This window comes from Salvia splendens, chromosome 13, assembly GCF_004379255.2.
Source record: "Salvia splendens isolate huo1 chromosome 13, SspV2, whole genome shotgun sequence".
NCBI classification, from domain to species: Eukaryota; Viridiplantae; Streptophyta; class Magnoliopsida; order Lamiales; family Lamiaceae; genus Salvia; species Salvia splendens.
The window spans coordinates 23,402,215-23,425,011 of NC_056044.1; the positions used below are offsets into that span (position 1 = coordinate 23,402,215).

The following is a 22,797-nucleotide window of genomic DNA, read 5'->3' on the forward strand; positions in this document are numbered from 1 at the left end:
TTGCCTCCATTACACAGGCCTTCCTTATTGCCTCCAAGGCATTCGCGCTTATCGGAGCTCTTCCTCCTTGGTATTTTTATTCTTTTTCTCCTTCGCACGGGGAAGCATGCTGGCAGCGTTAGTAAGCCCCATACCTTGGTTGGTATGGTGGCCCATTTTAGGAGAAGGAAGGATACTTTCTTCCCCCTTCCTCTTGCTCCCTTCCTCTGCTCTCACATGGTTGCTCTCCACAGTCTTACTTGTTTCAATGACTGCTCCGGTCCCTTGGTTTTCTCCTCATCCGCTTGCTGCCTTGAACCATCAGCTTCAGGAAACAACTGGTTCATTGTCTGGTGGCGCGTCCTTCTCGGGATGGAGTCTTCCTTTATAGTCGAAGAAAGGTTAAATTCTGCCTCCTTTCGTCCTAGAAGGAAATCACTAGGAAGAGGCAGCCCTTCTGTTGGTGGTGGCGGAGCAGGGTCCTTAGACTGAGAAATTCTTAGGCGAGCTTTTAGGGCAGTGTAAATCTCCACGGGCTCAACGCCGGTGGGAAAACTTCTGAGTACGGAGTCCACACGCCTTATGTCAGCCGGGTCCACATATTGGAGCGGGCCGATGAATCTAGGAGGCAATAATGGGGTTCTGGTGGTTGGTGGACTGGATGGTAACAAGGACCACTGATTATAACTGTTGATGCCTGCTCCTGAAGAAAACGAGGATGTATTGGATGTCTCGAGTTGATTGCCCTGCATTTCTTTCTGATTATGTTTGCTGGTGATTTGAATTTGGAGATAATTAGATGAGGATAACACAAAGGTTCTGAAGGTAGTTGATGGAAAGTGAGATCCGGAAGACCCTTTTTATATTGCAGCCCCGACTGTTGAGATTCCTGCCTGTTTGAGATCTCTGCATTTGTTCAGATTTGTGCGACTCTTCACGTGCAGGCGCACCTTTTTAGAGTGCCAGGTGGCAAAGCTTCTCCGATACGCTTCCTTCCTCTCTCCAGGACGTCCTTTCATTTCAACAGTCGGCACCGCCTGACACCTCTCAAATTACTGCGCACGTCTTATCATCACCTGTTCTTATCAACTCAATCACTGCACCACCAATTAAATTCAAATTGAATTGATCACATGGATCATTAAATCCCGATGACAACTCACATAATTCCACTTAATCAGTTTCTTTCCTCCACGTCCGACTTTTGATTAACTAAGAAAAACTTAACACACTAAAAAAACTATTTACACTAACAAGGATTTGACCGGGTTTCCTTGGAATGTCACTTGATCATATTAAGAGATTTAGAATCTGTCGCTTGATCAAGCAGACTATCCATGAATACCCCGATCACTCCTTCTACCTGTTTACTGACATGAGCTAGGCATTAGTAGTGAAATGTCGTTCACTACAAAAGCCTACATTCCGTTCCTACCGGGTAACTCGCTTTTCTCCAAACTGTCGGTCCTTCCTGCGAACTTTGCCCTTTTTGGTGCAAGTTGCTCCCAGCTTCTCTGTTTACTTTGATCAATCATCCTTTCCTGGCAGATCCGCTGTCCTTCAGACTTCGACTTGATCAGATGCAGGTGCCCTTCGGGGAACTTGTCTGGAATGGCTTCCTTATTTTCTTTTTGCAGAATTCGGCGCAGGTGACTCGCCTCTATGTTTTCACATCCTTTCCTATCAACTGCTTCCCACTCAAACTCCTGTAGAAGGAGTAACCATCTGATCAAATGCGGGTTTGATCTCCTCTTCGACGATAGGTATTTGATGGCCGCCTGATTTGTATACACTATCACTTTGGAACCAAATAGGTGCTGCCTGAACTCCCCAAATGCAAAGACTACTAATAGCATTTCTTTTTCGGTCACATCATAGTTCCTTTGCGCCTGACCCAATGTTTTTGATGCGTAGAGGACAACATAACTTTTCCCCTGGATTTTCTGACTTAGTATTGCTCTCACAGCACAGTTACTAGTCTCACACATCACCTCAAAGGAGTGATTCCAGTCAGGGCCACGTATTATAGAATAACTCATCAATCGATCTTTCAGAAATGGGAACACGGCCTTGCAGACATCAGAAAATTTAAACTTACGTCATCTTGGAGAAGCTTCGTCAGGATCTGGGCTCTCCCGGCGAAATCCTTGATGAGTCCTCCATGGGCCTCAGCGTGCCTTAACAAGGCTCTGATCTCCTCCTGGTTAATAGGGTACGGAAGTTTTGCCACATGTGTGTGCCTTGCCATGACTGTTCGAGGGTCCGACCAGTTTGAACTTCGCTTCTTGGACATCAGCTGGGGTTGATGTTCGAAGAGTAGTTCTTCCTATTTTTGCAATCTTGGTTCGACTGGTTTGTGATCTGTCTGGCTGGACAGGTTCTTGAAAGCCATCGGCGATGCTGGTACGGAAAGTAGTTGATTTGTAAGCGAGGGATCCTTCTTCAGCATTCCTTTTAATGGGGCAGCTTGGTCAGGTGGTTTTTCGACCCTTCTTGGTTGAGTAATATCTCTTGCCTCGGCTGGTTGTGACGGCTGACAAAATTTCATAATTGCCCTTCTAATGGCTTGATCATCCATTGCTCCAGTCATTGTCGTATCAAACCATTCTGCTGCCTCTCTCTTGAGCTGTTCACCTTCAGCGGAACCAGAGGGTGTCTCTTTGAAGGATTCCTTTTTCGAATACTTCTGTTTCCGAGGGCTGATAGCGTCTACTATTTGTATGCTCTCTCTGTCCTGTGGCCTTCTTGCAGCTTCATTAATGTCAACTGTAAGTCGCTCTCCTTTAAACTCCAGATTAATTGTCACATGGTGGACGTCAATGACTGTGTTGGCGGTGGATAGGAAAGGTCTCCCCAAAAGGATTCCAATAGACTCCTCCGCTCCTGGTTCCGTCATTTTTATAACAAAGAAGTCGGCGGGATATATAAATCTGTTCACCTTTACGATTTCATCTTCCAGAACTCCATCGGGGTAAATGCAACACCCGTCTGCTAGCTGTATTTCCATATTGGTTTTGACGAGCTTAGCATTCTCCAGTTTCTTGTATATAGAATATGGCATAATATTGATGGAAGCCCCTAGGTCGCACATTGCGTGCTCTATTTGAATGTTTCTGATGGAAATTGGGAGCGTAAATACCCCTGGGTCAGTTCTCTTGGGGGGGAGATCACCAGATTGGATCATACCGGTCACTTTTTCTGCTTCGACCCTCCTCCTCTTTTCAGCGCCTTGTTCACAAATGTTAGACTCTTCTTTCGCTTTGATTTGATCAAGGGCGCTGGATTCAAGGCTTTTATTAAGACTGGTCCTGGGTGCTGGAAAACTTGCAGTCGAGCTCTGATAAACTCCTTCTGATTTCAGATAGACTGTGTTGACATTCTCTCGCTCTGCTGGAGGTTGCACTGTAGCCGGAATCTTTCCTTCATTACCTTTCAGCTCGCACAGTGACATGGCGACCTGAGATAACTACTTCGTAAGCATTTCCAATGCAGCTCTCTGTTCTCTCTGGGCTTCCTGTATTTCTCGCACAGCATCATGGGGTTGGTGTGGGATCATCATATCCCCTGGACCTTCATTTTGCTGCCTATTATTTCTCTGATTAAATCGGCCTCCCCCATGGCCTTGCTGGTAGAAACCGGAGGGTCCATACTCTCCTGGTCGGTCTTGGGAAAGATGATTTTGTTGGTTTTCTTGGAAATATTGTGGGTTCCCTTGATTTTGCTGGTTTCCTTTGTGGTACTGCGGAACATAACTCACCATTTGATTACTTGGTTGCCTTCCCTGGTTGCTATACTGAGGGGTTTGGTGTTGGTACCCCCATTCTCCTTCCTGTTGTCGGCCTGACCAGCTAAGCTGTCCTCCACTTGACCAGTTCCCTTGAGGTCCACTTGACCAACCTGCATTCTATTCCCTCCAGTGTTTGGTCTATCCAGGATTCGAGCTGGCCAGTTGGACTGCCCGTTAGAGGGCTGTACCTGTTGTGTAGCGGTTAGTTGTGGTTGGCTTTGATTCTGATCAGTCCATCTGAAGTTGGGGTGGTCCTTCCATGGAGCATCTCTCTGCTTTCCCCTGGATCCAGTTGCCATTTGTGTTCCAGTGGCATACGGCGTTTACTTGCTCTACCTCAGGGGGAAACTCGCAGTAATAGTAGTGATGCTCTTCTGGCGGTGGAGGCTGCAGCACATACTGTGTCTCCTTCGGTGCAGGCGGTGGCGGCGGTCTCGTTTTTTCTACTGCTTCCAGTAGTTTCTTCTCCATCTGCTCGAATCGAGCCTCCAGCTTTTCATCGTTGCGTGCCTCTGCTGCGTGCACTGCTCCTCTCTTGTACTGCCCTCGAGATGTTTCGTACGACCGCTTAGCCTCAATCAGCCTCTCCAAAATATTCTTAGCTTGGCTAGAAAGGGTTTTTGAGAAATCCCCTTGTGCTGCGAGGTTGAGGTCGTTCTTGCTCTCCACAGTGAGTCCGCCATAGAAGATCGAGTAGATCTCCTTCTCTCCCAGCTTGTGGTTAGGGAATGCTTGAAGCAGCCCTTGGAACCTATCCCAGTACTGGCCGAGGGGCTCGTCATACTCCTGTCTGACTTATGTAATTTCCCTTTTCAGGGCACTTGTTTTCGATGCTGGAAAGAAACGATCGAGGAATATCATGCGGAATTTGGCCCAAGTCCTGATGGATCCTTCTGGCAGCCTAGACAGCCAGACACCCGCGTCCCCCTTCAAAACGAAGGGAATAGCCTTAAGCCTGTAATCTTCGGATGTGGATCAAGCTGGCACGGGCTGAATATCACAGTATCGACAGAATTCCTCCAGAAAAGCATACGGACACTCCTTCGAAAGGCCGTAGAAGTGAGACAAAACGGCCAGTACTCCTGATTTGATTGCGATGGTACGCATCCCAGGAGTAGCGGCGATGGCATGTGTGGGCTCTCTCTCATCATGAGCGTGTAGAAAGCCGATTCCCGAGTCGTCAGGGACAAGGGCCATTTTTACTTCTGCTTGTTCAGGTGGTGGTGGGTTTGTGTTATGCTCGGTGGCTGCTGCTGCTTGTGCGACTCTGTAACGAGTGGTCACTACGCCGGCTTCCTGGATTCTCCACTGAGTGTTAGTTCTTCTGTATATAAAGGGATGACTCCAGTAATCTCCTTGGTGGTACCTTCTCATCAAAAGCAGGAAAAACAAATGAGAAAAGAAAAAAATAAAACTATTTACTCCTACGCACTACACACAAACATAAAATAATCTGTCATCTATACTAATATTTGTGATGGGTAAGTTTGTAATTCCATGGGAATACATACTAAAGTGAGATAAAAGGGGTTGAGAATATCCAAGAAGTAAAGTAGTGAGTATTTTAGTTCCCCCACCATTCTCACATTTCTAATCATAATGTTCTTTTAGGAATTTGAGAAAGATTAATAAAATGCATTATATCCACAATACTTTTCTGCTTTTTAATTTTTTATTATTTGATCATAATGTTCGTAAGGATAGCATTAAAGCTAAGGCTTGAGTGATTCAATTGCTGTTCATATAATTCCCAGTGCGTAGCCGTCCGTACGAGACATACATTCACAGTTTGTAATTCACCATTACTTAATTAGGACGTATTTCACATTTTGATTAGATTTATTCATAACAATTTATTTAAGATGGGCCAGTGTGCATCGCAGTGGTTTGGATAGAACGAATTCAAGGTTGTAATAAGCCCTTAATAAACGCCTCGAAACAATAATGTCAAATTATATAAGGCATTAAATTTTAAAAATACAAGACCTATTGATAAGGGTGTAATCTGTCATCTATACTAATATATGGCGGGACATATATGGCGGGACTTAGAAAGAGGCGAAAACGCGATTAGAATGCGGATCAAGTTATATGGAATGATAACCGAACCGGTCGGATCAGTTAGCAAATTTTCGTTGCCACTTAATCACTGCAGTCTTGCTCTCGCTCTTTCTTCCTTGCCAAAGTAATTTATAAACTCCCAATTTTACACAACTTTAACAGTAAAGCGGCAAGTTCGGGGTCGATCCCACAGAGAAGTTGATGTGTCGAGTGTGTGAGAAGTGAACAGGGGGGTTGGCTGCTGCCACGCTTTAACTTGGGAGTTTTTAACTATTATCTTTACTCTAGGCATAATTTAACTAGCTGGCTTGATCAATGGAACTTTAACTACTGGGTCAAGTGAATTGCAGTTAACAGCAGAAAAGTAAATGCGAGAATGTAACCGAAAATAACTTTGATTAAACTAAAAACTGAGTATAGCGTGAAATTTAAACTGAGCTAACACTTCGGAAGCTAAGAAAGCGGTAAGAACTGAGAAAAATCTCTGCGGGAAACTTAAGATAACGCTAACAGAAATGAGTATTCTGCAGCGCTCCCTTCGGTCGCTCTTTTAACTAAGCTATCTAAGCTAAGCTAGAGAACTGAACTAAACTAAGCTAGAGAGTTGGACTACGCTAGATAACTAAGCTAAGCTAAACTAGATGGAAAGTAAAGTGTCGGATCCCTTCTTTGTGATGGCACACCTTCTATTTATAAGCTCGATTCGTCCTCCAGCTGGATAACGAGACAGGGAATATTCGCTCATGCTGAGAATGAGCGACTCATTGATTGCTACGTGCCCTTTCTTCTAGAATGACGATGCTTTTGAGTAACAGATTCATGACTCAGCCCCGTCCTTGCGTCTCATAAGCTAGCATGTGTCCTCTTCTAGAACGTCGTCCTTGATAACAGAATGGTGCGCTATATCCAGCTCATTTCCTCACGTGTTCTTCTTCTAAAAGCCAGCGGTCCCCGCCTAACTGCTTGATCACTCCCCCCTGATCAACTCTCCGATTCTTGGCCTTTTATCGCCTTTTGTACTTGCTTGATCAGTTCGGCCTTGCTGCTTTTGTCAAGTGGCATTTCTGCACATTTAACACTTGTTTTGCACGATAAACCGATCAAGTAGCATACATTTTACCCTTAAACCGATGCTTGAAATGAGCCTTATCAATATAAAAGGGGAGTTTTGGGAGGTTTTGAATAGTCATTTTAACCCAGGGATGTAAATGCAATTTAAAATATTAAACTACCTTCCTCTTTGAATCCATTTAATTTTTGAATATTTAAGAATTGTGGGCACATTGTAAATATTTATAAGTTATATGTTTATAATTTACGTATTTAAGTGAAGAATGTTAATTCCATTAAATTGGTATAACTATACATTAATATCCACTAAAAGTATCTAAATCATTTAGGCACTTATTTTTGAACAATATGTCATTTGCCTTAATTTAAAGAAAAACGGCAAACTGAATTGAAGTCATTTGGGTAATGGAACAATACAACTCTGTCAATATCAAGAGGAGTTTCTTTCCAATTAATTCGTTTTCTTGAATTTTTATTTTAATGGTGGAACAAATAATCATGCTTGCCAATAATCATGGGTGAAGCCAATAATTATGCGTTGCCTGATTAATTTCTTATTAACTTTTACTTAGTAACTATCATTAATATTTAATAGGGTATATATAATTTAACAAATCATTACTTTTTAACGTAAGAACCTCCAATATTATTTTTAATGCGGCCCTTAAACCCAATTATACTATAATTTCATCCATTTATGATAGCTTCTTTCTACTTTTTATCTATAAATATGTTTCATTTGCTAGCTTCTAGGAGTAATTCATTTCCTCATTACCTTCCTCATCACGAATTCTCTGCAATAATTATACATTTGTATGAGATCATTTTGTATCAATTATGTTAGTTCATATTAATTTTTTTTTTAATGTTAGTTTGGTTTATTTTTTTTATTGGTTTTCTTAAGCGGCTGATTATTAATAATAGTTTGAAGCTATAACATTGCATATTTGTTGCTAACTTTGTCATTTCCACAATTTGATGCAGAGAAAACACCATGCAGAGAAAACACCTAAAGTCAACGAATTGGCGAGAGGAAGCAAAAAAGACGAAGATCATAAACTATCACATTTGTTTTCGCGCATATGCACAAATCATTAATCTGGAGATAAATGAAAGAAAATAAGACATGAGGAGACAATAGGGGATTGGAGTTTGTGTTTCATTAGTATTTATTTTTTCTTTATTTTGCTATTCTTATTATTGTAAAATTAAGATTTGTTTACAAATAAATTTTTTCATGGCTTGTGAACTACTATTATTGTATTTTTCTAATGTTTATATGTGTATTTTTTTTAAGTTCCATCATTTTATATATGTATGGCACTGTCATTGTCCTCATTATATTTTTTAGTTATATATTAAGTATTTTATATCAGTCTAATATTAATAGTATTTTAATATTAAGTATGTAGTATGTTGTAAAAGATGATTTTTTTTCTTTGCTATAGAGATCTATAAGTATAGTAATTAATAAATATTTTTATGTTGATTTAATTTATATTTAATTTAATTTTATATTTATAATTATTTAACATATTGTTTTAAATCTTATGTAATGAGTTTTGAGAATAATTACATGAATGTCATTGATAATATAAAAAGATTTTTCTAATATACTTACTATATTATTAAATTTAGGTATCGAGTTATGTAACCTAAATGAAATATTAATACTATGACTCTTCATCTTTTTCATGATTAACTACCCACTAATAACATTCATTGCCACTTACCCACTAACCTATTAGAGCATCCGCAATGGGCGGACGATGGCACGCCCGATGGCGCGCATCGTCCGCGCCATCCATCGTCCGCACCCATTGCGAGTGCACGCCATAGGGCGCGGACGATAGTCGCGCCCTATACTTCGGTCGCGGAGTATAGCGCGGACGATGGCCACCGTCCGCGCCATCGTCCGCCCCATTGCGGCTGTCGCGGACGATGGCCGCGTACGATGGCCATCGTCCGCCCCATTGTGGAGGTCGCGGACGATCGACCGCGGACGATGGCACGCGGTTTCGTTTTTTTATAAATACCGTTCATTTGTAACATTTCATTTCACGCGATTTCATTTTCGAAACTTACATTTACGTAATTGCTACAAAATGGATTCAAGCCTCAATAGTCCTACGTTTAGCGCAGGGTCGCATTGGCCGGGTACAGAACCCTCAAGAAGTGTACCGACCCCGACGAAGCCGAATATCTCAGGGCGTTACTCGATGAGCTGCGTCGGAAGTTGAGAATTAGTCCGACTTAGTTTTATTTTTTTTTATTAGTTCAATGATGTAACTTTTTTTTATTAAAACTTCGCCGTTTGTTATTTAGACCGTTTTTTATTTACTCGTTACTTGTTATTTGAAAACAGTTAAATTAATTAAACAAAACAATAAAATGATGATGTGGCGCGCCATAGGGCGCACCTTAGGACGCGCCTTAGGGCGCCCCACTGCAGGTGGGGAGGTAGGAGGATAAAACTGCTGACGTGGCGCGCCTTAGGGCGCCCCATTGCTAATGCTCTTAACTTTGGGATTTATATAGTCGTCAATGTTGGGTTACAGACTTACAGTGTAAGTACCGAGGTATTCTTTCAGACTTCTGACCTATGAAATTATAATTAGTATAATAAATGTACAATCATGAGCATTATTGAAAAAAACGTACTATAGTAATTTTTTAATAAAATTCCAACGTGATTAGATTATGAATGACATTAATTTACAATTGCCAACTCATTAATTAGGTTGTGTATTATATTTGACTCGTAATATAACTGCCGTTACTTTATAGTATTTTCCATTAATTTATAACCGTGATTAGATTATGAATGACATTAATTTACAATTGCCAACTCATTAATTAGGTTGTGTATTATATTTGACTCGTAATATAACTGCCGTTACTTTATAGTATTTTCCATTAATTTATAACTGTCAAGAGAGTGGATAATTATGATAATTAATTCATAATCATTTTTTATATTTGTATAGAAACTGCCGGATGTATTTAAATTGTGCTTACGAAATTTTATGAGTTCAAAGTGAAAGATAATTTAATAGTTTCACTTAATTGCGTTTACCTCCTTTGCACAGCATTATTATTCAAAATGTCCCAAAACTCGTCTTTTACATATCTATAAATAGATTGTATTCGTGTATTCTGTTAACCATGATTGAGTTACAAAATTGTATCCGTGGATTCTGTTAAGATTTGAAAATTAATTCTACAATAATTACTTGAACTAATTTATTTTTGAATATAATATTGACGTTAATTGACTATGTATTATTTTAATTTCTTTATTTTGCTATTCTTATTATTGTACTTTTGGGGTTGTTTACAATACTTTTTTTCATAATTTACGAATTAGTATTATTTTATTTACTAATGTTAAGTTTTATTAATATTTATTTTAAAGTTAAGGGTTTAGGATTTAAGTTTCATGGTTTGGGTTTTTACTGTATAAGGTCACTATATTGCAATGAAATGAAGCTCGACTAGGAAGTGTCTCACCAGTGCAATCTTAAATTATAGCTTTTGATAAGCAATATCTTAGAACTCATTCGGAGAAGTGATAATTATACAGTCTTTAGGTTTTTTTTGTTTTGTGTGATGTAAATTTACTTTATTTTTTAGTCTCACGGTCAGAGTCATTTTTTTATTTTATAAAAATAATGTACAGTATTATTTTCCACGTGTTTATATTTTAGCTGAATCTTAACTTCCTTCGTTTGTTTTTACTAAGCAGGCCATATTAAAACTTAAGCTAAAAACAAACGTTTTTATGAAAAAAATGGAGTAATATATAGAGAGTTTAAATGATTCATTTTTCAATTTTAAATTCAAAACGGTTAATTCATATTTTTATAGAACTAAATGTATCATTTTCAAATTCGTTATTAGGTTCAGTTTCAAATTGGTTATTGTTTGTGCTGTCTCTATGCTGAATTAATTGCATAGTTTTGCTTGTTTTGTGTGCATTCATCTTGATGATAATTAAAATTGTGATTTATTAATGAATTTGTATCTTTAACAACGACAGTTTCATATATATGTATAAATGTAATTTACAAGAAAATAATAAATGTACACATCCATTTAGAATTCTTTTACTACAATTGATTGCATATTAATTAGAGAAAATAAGTTTCCATCATTATGGTGCAATTGTACACAAACCGGCCGCATCAATACAAAATCAATTGATTTAAATTCTTTTTTATTACTAATAGATTATAATGTGAAAGGTCAAACAATTTGTAACTCATTTATTAATAATTTAATTTATAACAAATAATTTTAAAATTATTTACATTCTAAAATTAATATTTTAGTTAATTAATTACATTCTAAAATAAATATTTTACATTATTTTAGTCCGTGCATAGCACGGGTGTAATACTAGTCATTATATAAAAAGTGAGTTTTGGTCTTACTTTTGAGTATTTATGAATTTTAAGCTTAAAATTTAAACTTAACCTTAATTACAGAGCTCAATCCCCTATAAATCCATAAAGATTTTTTTGTTCATTTTTGTGCTTAATTAATTCAAGGGTAGTGAATGTCTCTATACCACGTCATATCCATATTTTATATGGTGACTAATTTACCCTAATAGTATCATATTAAATGGATATATATCTAGTTAAGGAAAATTAAATCAAATTAAATACATTTATCTAAATGCATATTCATTAATTAGAGATAAACTTGAATCACGCATTAAAGTTATAAATGAATTTCAAAAAAATTCATATGTATGCATATACTTTTGTCATGTTAATTTAATACGTATTTAAAAAATGTTAATTCAGATTATAAATTTATCATTATAGTAGTATTAATTATCACACCATATAACTAAAATATTATATTTAATTATAAAATAATTTGATAACTTAATATAGTACTACTATTCTTTTATAGCTTGTTATTTTTTTTAAAATATTCTGAAATATACAACAATGATATCACTTATTTTAATATATGAAATAAATAGAAAGTAAAAATTAAAACATTTTTCTTATTCAAATTTGAATTGTATAATAAAATAATATAGTTATTGTGATGAAGGACTTTTTTGCGTTACCGTATTTTTGTGTTATTTTCTATAGCTTTTGTTACATCTAATAATTTTTTAATTTTAATTGACTAGTACTAGTAAGACTCTGTCACTCAAAATAATAATTTAAAGAAATTATACTGCTCCAATCATATATCAAATTTTAATTTATTGCTGATATAGTGAATAAACCAAGAGCTCTAATATTTTTCAAAGAAAAAGAGAAAACATTAACTATATATCTTTAGAATATTAAATATTACATAAATTAAGAATATGTAATTATTTTTTTAATTGAGATCAACACAAAGTTTCAAAAATTAAGAACTTAAAAGATATTAAAATTTTTAATATAAAAAATTAAAATTATGAAACCTCGAAATCAAAGTTGTAAACCTAATTAGTATAAATATATAATATATCAAATTCTAATTTGTTACAAAATATAGTGAATTGAGTCAATAACACTAATATTTTATATAAAAATGAGAAAAATATAGTATTAATTATATATCTCTAAAGTATTAAATAGATGAGTTAGAACATGTGATTTTTTTATCGAGCTTCAACATAATGTTCCAAAAGTAAAGAATTAAAAGAAATAAACATTATAGAAAGTAAAGAATTAAAATTGAAATTATGAAACTCTTAAAATCATAATCTTAAACTTAATTAATACTCTCTCCGTCCCATAAAAGATGTCACACTTGTGGGACGGCATGAGATTTTAGGAGGTTTTGTTTTGTGTGTTAAATAGAGAGAGAAAATATAATTTTTATATTAATGTGAGAGAGAACTTATTCCAAAAATGGAAATGTGACATCTTTTGTGGGACAAACTAAAAGGGAAAGTGTGACATCTATTATGGTACGGAGGGAGTACTTCATATATCACACTATATCAAATTATAATTTGTAGCATATTAACAATTTTTTGAGCTAAAAACTCTAATATTCTATAAAGAAAAATATAAAATATTTAGTATAATATATCTTTCAAATATTAAATAGATGAGTTAAGATAATGCAATTATTTTTTGATCAAGGTTCAACATAATGTTTTAAACCCCATTATGGCATTGCATTATGTCTCTAAATCATTTCTGTTAATTCAATTGCTTAGCTACCAATTGAGTTTGGTTACCTAGATAATAGTAATAAAGAGATACCTAATTAGGAGTGATAAAAGAATGAACAACACTTAAATAATCTGCACTCGAGAAAGGGGATCGTTTGTGAGGGCCTGTGCCTTTTATTTCTTGGAGTTAATCTAAACATATTAGAAGGAGACTTCAATATTAAGGGTAAATCAATGGGGTGAATGCACTCGAGAGAGGGCTCAACCTAGACTAACGACTTTCTTAGTAATCCTAGAGACATAAAATGGGTAATCGGAGTTGTTGAATTAATCGCATGACGTTTCCATTGTAGTTGGATCCAAAACTCTACATTTCTCTTTGTGATACTTTTCTCTTGTGTTAAACTTCGTATTTCTAACTTTTAATTCTCTTTGCTTACTATATGCTCTTAGTAGTGTTAGAACAAAATAAAATCCTTTTCGATTGCTTAGATAGTAGTCAACATTTATTCGTGGTACTTAAGTTGATATAAATTTGTCTATGTGGGACATGATATTCTTGCTTACTAATTACTACATTAGCCCCGTACACTTACAAATATTATTTATGTGAAAATAAGTTAAGGCATGCACATATTATGTGTATTAAAATAAGTTAAGTCTAGCACCTTGCTCAAAAATGGCATGATCAGCCCCTACATTCCCTGAAAAGCATCAAAGACACACCTATTATTCAGGTAATATGGAAGAAATACCACACTAGTTCTATTTTATAAGTGTGCATGACTAACAGTAACTATAAGACATGCAGTGCTCACAAACAACCACCATCAACATGTCAAATCAGAAATATTAGTTCTGTAAACACCCTACCCTCCCTACTTATAACGTGTCTTGCATACATAATTTAAGCACTCAATAACAGAAATTCATAAATTTATTGATAAAATGCCTACCTCCAGGCATGACACCAGTTCCACCAGCAATACCTGCAGCTATATTGGAGACCAGGTTCCCATAGAGATTAGGAGTCACCTACAAATTAGAAAATCAGATTAACAAGCTGCAGCCAACAGACTTAAATGAGAGTGAACTCAGTGAAGGACAGTTAGGATTATACGTGATCTTACCAGTGTGAATTTGAAGAATGTTTGATTGACAATAATTCCTTTTTATCTTCTCAGTCTTTGGAAGCACCTCAAACTCAAACTCAAAACTCAAACTCAAACACAAATCCTTTCGTCTTCTTCTTCAAAATAAAACGAAAAGATAGTGTATGATGTATGTAATCTCGTTGAGAGGAAAAGTAGCGTTCAACTAACCATTTTTGGATAAGTGTGTGCAACTTAGTCTTACAAGTTGATCAACTAAAAAAAAGATTAGCTCCAAACAAGTTGCAATTAAATCGAAATATTACAAGTTCATATCTATTTGACTTTAACTTAAAATTTGAATTCTATCAATTTTTTTGGTGTTTCCAATCACAATACGAAAAACATGCATATTTATTTCTTCATAGACACGACTCACAATCCTAAAGATCATTGCCAGCCAAATGACTCCCAAATGATAATTGGATATTGTCCAAAAGAAGCATCTACTACAAACCATGCATAGAGAGCAGAGGCAGAATCAAAAAGAAAAAGAAAAATCACAAATGATCATCTCATCACACCATATTTTCTGTGGTGGAAAGCATGGAAAAACATTATCCCACTAATATAACATGATGATATTATCATAAATTGGAGTTAGAAAATATAAAATGGGGAAATGAGTTGAGAAAAATACCCACCTTACCAAATTCTAACTCCTTCCATCATTTATAGAGTCATTTTGACTTGACATGACTTTTAAAAAATTATTTGACTATGTGAAAGAAAAATAAATGGAGAAAGTAAGTGGAATGTGACACCCATTTTTAGTAGTTAGTTTTATAATAACTATGTGTGATAAATGTCAGTGGAATATGAGATCCACATGCCAAAAGTGGGAAAAAATATAAGATTTTTTAAATCGTGGACAAAATGGCAAAATGTTTCTTTAATTGATAGACGGAAAGAGTATTTCAAAAGAGTGAAAAAATGTGAAAAATGTATATCATCCATTAATTTCCATCAAAGAAAATACCCCTATAACATAAACATCAATATTAAGAATAGTAAATACTCACCTGCAGGGTTACCTGAATCCAGCAATGTACGTAGTTTCTCTAACGACATCCCTGTATAACACAACAGATGATAAGATGAGATCCAATATTTGTTACTAGTACTCCTTTTGTACCAAATAAGTTGATGAAAAATTTTTGGGCACGGAGAATAAGAAATTGGGTTGAATGATAGGAGAGATAAATAAAGTAGGAGAAATAAGAGAGAGAGATAAAGTATGTGATAAAATAAAGTACAAATGATTGGATATTTTGTTTTGTACTTATAAAAAAAGGAAATTACTTAACTACATATCAAAAAAAAATACTACTCCTACTGAAGATGACTCACTTTCCTTTTTGGTTTGTCCCAACCAAGATGAACTATTACTAAAAATGGAAATACATTTATCTCTACTTTATTTCATCTCTCTTACTTTACTCTCTCCACTTTCACACAAAATAAAGTTGTATAAATTCTCGTGCCGCCTAAGAAATGGGTTATCTTCCTTGGGACGGAGGGAGTATGACTCAACTTAGTTGGTTAGTTGGGATAGATATAGTATTTTATAAAACATAAAACATAAAACATAAAACATTATGCTTATAAAATCCAGCAAACCGGAACATATTTTTTCACTGTAGATTATTTGTGCAGTTTAAATTTGTAAGTTGGTCTACATAAACAAAGAGTAAAATATTTGATTATCTAATATTTAAGGAAAATGTCGTTTCTATAAAAACAAACAAGAAAAGATATTCATACTCTCTGATTTGATATCCGTTAATATCAAAATTTATACTGTTGTCAACTGGGCTGCTTTCGGTTTGTATACGACTGATGAGGCTCGTGTCATGTGTTCTATAGTAAAACTGCCTCAAATTCTATAAACTAACAACCATTTTTAGCCAGGTGTATGTGAAAACCGTCATATTCAGAGGAAGAAACAAATCAGTAGGGCGGACGAACGGATCAAGAAAAGAAGGCAAAAACTGCTGCATTAAGTTGATCAAGTCAAAAATCAAGTGGAGCCAGTAGGAGTTATGCATTGGGAGATAGAGCTAAAGACCCTACCACCAATTGTTAAGGACAGGACCGACATTTCAGAGAGGATGGTACCCTAGGGATCAGAGCCCTACGCCTCTCTATATAAAGGAAGCCCGACACAATAAAAAGAAGAGTCCCAGCCAATAGTGAAAGGGGGGGTCTCATAAGCTTTCTTAGTTAGAATATCTTTAGGAATTCGGCTCTCTTCTAGGGTTGAAATAGGAGCTCTTTTCACTTCATCTTCTTGATTTCGTTGCACACACACTTGGTCTTATTCTAGTTTAGTTAGCTGGTAGTTTGGTGGTAGTTTACTGCACTTTTATCTTTCGGTTCTGTTATTCCACTCCGAGAAGGGGTGATGAAACAATCTACTGCTTTCCTGGTTCGTTTTCTGTTTACTTTTGGTATTATTGGCGCTTTGATGTTTTTGATTTGGTAAATTTGAAGTTATGTCTTCATTTCAGCTGATGTTTTCCGTTTCATGCATGATGTGTCTGATCTGCTTTCGGTTTCCTTTCTATGTCACATGTCTTAGCTTATAAATGTCTTGTTATGTTTCAATTTAGCCAGATCTGATGTTTTATGTTTGAAAGTTTTTAGGATATTTAGATCAAGTAGTTTCTGTTTCGTTTCATGCATGAGTATGAGTTAGTTTTCTTGTTCACGTCATAGCTTAGATTTTAGGAGTAGATTTAATTTTATGAGTTGTTATGGTGTTTCGTCTTCCATAGCTTTTCAGATCTGTTCTTTACTCTGCTTTTTGTTAGCTTGCACCCGCTGATTCTACTTCCGCCCACTCTGTTAGCTTATCCATCACTTTCAATACGAGCCATTCGAGAGCTGGAAAAATAATACGTGTCTCCCATTTCTCTATACCATAGAATGAACAATTTATGGATTTCACATTCCTCAATCCTACTAAGTGGAGACTATTGAGATTTGGCAAACTGCCCAAACATTGGGATTTCTTCACATTTAAAGCAATTCATGAGGCATACCCCAATCAAATTGTTAAGTGGTACATTTCCAACTCCATCTTTCGAGTTCATAATGGAAATCTTTGTCCCTCGAATCCTAGAATCTTTAACTTCTTCAAATTTGAGTGTGGTTGCAATCCTTCCAACACATCCTCGTCATTTGTAGTTTCACCTTCTCTGTTTTGATCCCATCTCAAACACAATCCAATAATTTTGATTTGGCAAATAGACTTGCTTTCTCAGCCTCTTCCTTTTTATCAACTCTTTTAAGCTTAGAAATTTCCAGTTTTCCTTTGAGACCATTCAAATTTCCGAGCTCTTTGATTTTCCATCCATCTTTGTTGCCAACATTAAAATACTCCAGTGTTTGTAGAGAAGTTAATCTACCAATATTTGCAGGCAACTCTATACTATCATTAATATAAAGATGTCTTAAGTTAGTCAAGTACTTCAAAGTACTTGGAAGCTGTCTAAAAAATAATCTATTTGCTCTCAGTGTTTGCAAATGAACGAGTTTACCAATCCAATCCGGAAGACATGCCTTTCCTGATTTGTTAATATCAAGAACTCTCAAATGTATCAACTTCGTGATTGAACTTGGCAAATTCTTAACTTCATAACTTCCAATAGTTAAAACACGAAGACTTTCGATGTAATATCCGAAAAAAAAAATGATGTTTTCTTTTATTTAAGGTTTGAATTTTGTGAATATCTTGGTTAAGATATGTGTGGAAAGTCTTAATTGATTTATATTATTTATGTGTGTGGATATTTAGTTTTTATGATTAATTGAAAAACAAATAAAATCCTAATTAACAATTAAATCTCTCTCTCTCTCTCCCTCTCTCTCTCGGTTTCTCTCCCTCTCCCCACTACTTCCTCAACCTCTCCCCACTCCCACTTAACCGATACACTCTCTCCTTTCCAATCTCTCCCCCACATCGGTTTCTCTCTTTTCTCTCTCGCAATCGTTCTCTCATCACGGTAAGGTTTCTCTCTTTCTCCCTCTCGGTTTTTACCTTTCCTCATTCACCCCCTCTCATCATCCACTTGGATTCTTCAAGGTGTTACGCTCTCTCGTTGTGAATCGGAGTCGGAAGAGGAAGTAAATCGTTCGAACTACGGTTGAACTCTCCGGGAAAGGTAACCCAAGACCCTAACTCGTGATAATTTCGAAAACACATGCATATAGGACGTTTTTGAGTTGTTTAGATGCTGTATAGGACTTGTGGTTATGTGTTGTTGTTGAGCATGTTTTGGTAGTAACTGACAGTGGGTTCCGACCCCTTTGTGACTGAGCAAACGATCCCCTTTTGGTACGAAATTTTAACTGTATAAACTTGGATGTGTCTTCTGCGTGGTGTGTAAATTTCAGCTTCATTGGGTGTCGGTTGATTTTATAATGATTTTTGTAAGTGAACTGCGCTTTTCTGATGGATGTATGTTTTTGGGTGATGTATTTATGTGCAATGGGTGTGAATCTGAGTGTGTGGTCTTTGGGATGTATGTGGGTGTGTTTGGCCAAGAGATGGCTCGGGGAAAACAGCGTTTGGTTCGGGTGGTTTGTGTGTGTTGGCCGAGAGTTTTGGGGTTCGGCCTAGGGCAGTGTTGTGGGGAGTTTTGAAGGTTTGATCTCATGTTTTCGGGTGTGTTTTGGGTTGTGGAATGTGTGTTGTGATTGTCGTATAAGGTTTGAGAATCGTTGGTTGGGGGAAAGTTTGTGTGCACGTGATCGAGCCAGCGGCCGAGACGCCGAGCCAGATGTCGGGCCAGGTGCCGAGCCAGTGCCGAGACAGGTGCCGCGCCAGGTGCCGAGCCAGGCCGAGACACCGAGCCTTTTCCGAACCTTTTCCGAGCCAAGTGAGCCGTTTGCACAAGGAGGGTATACCGGGAGTACGGGTGTTTTGGGTGTGTGTCGTGTGCGTGTCGGGTGCGTGCGTGGTGTGTTTCGGACGTGTGTTTTTGTGTGATTGACTTATAAGATGTTGTTAAGTGTGCGTACGTGTAACGTGCTAGATGTCGAAGTCATCCACGTAGGATTCATGCATTGTCGTTTAAACCCCGTCTTTCCTGATTCTAATTATGATACTTATTTATCTTTCAAAAGGGTGATCTTTTACGAGGAAATTGTGGTTGAAGAAGGAAACTGTTTAAAAGCTAAGCAATCGAGGTGGGCTTTTCTACCCTACTATTTTTGTGGGTTATTTTTACTACGGACGTTGTTCCGGAAATGTTTATGGAGGTGAACTGTTTGTCTTGCCAACTGTTTTGTTTTGAAACCTATCTGAAGTGGTTTACCACATATGTTTAATCGAATTCGGGTCTGTTGGGCTGCGAACCCTCAGGCTAGTGTACACGAGATCGGGAGCCATCTGAGAGCAAGTTGGCCGGTCTAGTTGACCTGGGGTGTGGCCACGCCCCTTGTCACCCGTTGGATCAGATAGTGTATGATGGTGGGAATAAGGGTGGCAATATCTGAAAATGACTGCGCAGTCGAATTTATGAAATATGTTTTAGTGTACTTGGGTTATTTTTCTTACACTTAAAACCCCAAGGTTACACTGATATGGCATGACAAACTATGATTTTGGCGTGTGTCCACTGAGTGCAATAAGTACTCAGCCCTGCATGTTGTTTTCTTAATGTGCAGGTTGAGCGACGATGGGGATGACGGATGTTGAGCAATTAAAGTCAAAATTATGTTTTTACTTTGCCTTTTGGATGGTGTCGTGTCGTCATACCCGGCATTATCTATCTCTTGGTCTGTTCCGCTGCTTTGTAATCCGATACAATGTTTTCATTTAAACTCTGTTTACTTTAACTTTAGAAATGTCGCTACAGTACTTTGTTTTGAAGTGAACTTCCTCTAATTAAACGTTTCGGGTCAAGTATTCTTGTTCTCCCCTTTCTTCCCCGCTTCTTTATTCCTCCCCTAGTCGCGGTCCACCGTACTTCCTATCCTTAGGAAATGCGGGCGTGACAGAGTGGTATCAGAGCCTAGGTTTTCTTTCTGCTCTGGATCCAAGAGTCTTTTTCTGTTTTGAGTAAGTTTTCAAAAGTGTCATTGGCTCAACATCCGACTCATCGCACTCAACCTGAAATGCGGTAATGAAAATTTTGAATTTTTGGAAAGTATATGGAAGTGGAGGAAATTGTGATTTTGGGTTTTGAAAATGATTTTTGGAAAGTAAGTAAATATTGATGCATGTGGAAGGGTACAAAGTGATGTGAAAAGTGGAAATTGTTTGAATTATGAACTGTTATTGTGTGTCGAATGTACATGAAAGCATGTGACTGATGTGTGACGATATGGTGACGTGAATGTTGATGTGAGCTTTTATGTGAGTATGTGTTGGCCTTTTGAATGTTTGAACTTAGACGTGATAGGATTTCACTAGTGCTTCTTGTACCTATAGTAGATAAGGACTTATGGCCTTTGAACACCAACGGGTTGGAGTTAGAACAGCGATACGTCTGCATACACATATCTCTCTCTTCTTCGGTTATGCACCCTGTTTTTATATGCGAGGCGATTGTTTCTGTCTTTCTATAGATGGCGCGTATGTTCCGAACCCCGCGACGGAGTGATCGTGATAGACTTAGGGCACAGAGGGTGCTCAGGGAGTATAGAGTGTACCGGAAGAAGGATCACATACCGTTGATTGAGTTCGTAGCGCACTTCGATACCCTCTGGAGGGCAGCTCAGGAGTTCGGAGTGACAGAGCATGACGGCATTGAGAAGCTAATAGAATTGCTCCCTGACAGCTGGAAGGAGTGGGCTGAAAGAACGGCGAGGAGGTACACGTGGCATGAGCCTGTTACCGATGACATGGTGGGCGACATGGCTGGCTTTCGGAAGGCCGTGTATTGTGCACTGGTAGACTCTCGAGAGGAGCAGCCCCCACAGGATGTGCAAGAAGGGATCGTGTATCAGGACAAGTACGTGAGTATGTACGAGGATGAGCAAGGGTTTGAAGATGACTATGAGGAGGAACCCGAGGAGGCTCCGCAAGGGAACTCCGAGGAGGACGATGACGAAGACCCAGAGGAAGGGCCTATGGATGAGGATGATCGAGTCGTAGTCTAGAAATAGAATAGTTGATGTCTTGTTAGTTTTGTTTTTAGTACGATCTGCTCTTGGGAATCAACGTTTGACCTCCTTTCTTTTAATGAGAATTTGATTTTGATATATATCCTATGTGTTGCATCTTACTACTTGAAGATTATGAGAAAATTTTGAGAAAGTGGTAATTTTGGATGAGAATTGTAGTAACACTTTTTGGATTTTGAATCAGAATGCCGCCAAGACGTGAACGCCGCCCACAACAAGGACCCAACGCTGAGGCACCACCTCCACCCCCGCCTCAGCAAGAAAGATTCATAGTTACGTTCTCCAGGCAGAATCCCCCTAAATTCGATGGACAAGGAGATCCATCAAAAGCTGAAGAGTGGATACGCGGCCTCGAGCGTATTTTCAGGGTCATGGAGTGCACAGATAGGGAGCGCATTGCTTGCGCCACCTTTCAACTATCAGGTGCTGCCGATTACTGGTGGGAGACTCGGCAAAGAACTATGAATCCTGCACGCTTGGAAGCGTTAACATGGGAGGAGTTTAAAATGGAGATTGATAACAAGTATGTCCCAAAGACGTACAGACGGGCCAAGGTGGTAGAATTCCACACGCTGAGCCAAGGCCGAATGACTGTAACTGAGTACGACCGAGCCCTCGCGCAGATGGCACGATATGCGCCCGAGTTGATGGACACCGACGAGAAATGGGCGGTGAAGTTCCGGGCCGGGCTCAAGGATGAGATAAAGGCCGCATTGGCTTGTCGAGGAGAACTCTCCTACTCGGAGATCTTGACTTGTGCACTGGACGTGGAAGATGCACTCCCTAAACCAAAAGTGGTGGCGACAACAAACGCGACACCCCTACAAGCTCAGTCAGGTCATCAAGAGAAGAGGAGGTGGGATGGTGATCAAACTCAGTATGGTGGCAAGAGGCCACAACACATGAAGAACCCACCCTACAATGGCGGGAGACAGAATACCTATCACCCGAGGGCAAACTTCCCGCCAAGGAACCCTCAATGTGGAAGGTGTTTCAAGTATCACACCGGAGAGTGTCGGGACCCCAGGTGCTTCAACTGTGGTGGAAGTGGCCATTACCTCCGAAATTGCCCGAGTAAGAATATGGGAATGAGGCAGAACCAGCTAGGTTTCCGTCCGCAATCTCAGGCACTACCTGCACCTCAACCGCAACAACGCCGCCAAGGACTGCCGTCGCAAGCAAGAGCCTACGCCTTGAAGGGGAAGCAGCCGGCAAACGGGAAAGAAACCTTTGGGCAAGGAAACTTGGCAGGTATGGGCACACTTCTCAACACGCCTATAGTTGTCTTGTTTGATACGGGTGCATCGCATTCCTTTATATCAACTTCTTGTGTGGATACATTAGGATTACCTACTGTTAAGACCGAACCCACTATGAGTGTGACCTCACCTGTGGGCGGGACTATAGATATATCCCGATCTTGTGCGTGTGTGAACTTTGGAATAGGTGAACTCAGTTTGTTGGCTCATAATTTACAA

General features: G+C 38.2%; 1 protein-coding gene and 1 long non-coding RNA gene across 2 annotated transcripts; both read right to left on the bottom strand.

The window, feature by feature from the left end:
* Positions 1–1,397: 1,397 nt before the first annotated feature.
* Positions 1,398–2,227, bottom strand: LOC121760729. The gene is made up of 2 exons (XM_042156355.1): positions 2,078–2,227; positions 1,398–1,970 (listed from the first exon to the last, which is right to left on the bottom strand). Exons 1-2 carry the CDS (start codon positions 2,225–2,227, stop codon positions 1,398–1,400), a joined length of 723 nt encoding a protein of 240 aa, XP_042012289.1.
* An 11,476-nt stretch (positions 2,228–13,703) lies between these two features.
* On the bottom strand, positions 13,704–15,491 carry LOC121761853. Its single transcript, XR_006042112.1, has 3 exons — positions 14,165–15,491; positions 13,991–14,069; positions 13,704–13,738 (listed from the first exon to the last, which is right to left on the bottom strand). It is a non-coding gene; the product is annotated as an uncharacterized LOC121761853 (long non-coding RNA).
* Between the last annotated feature and the right edge of the window lie 7,306 nt (positions 15,492–22,797).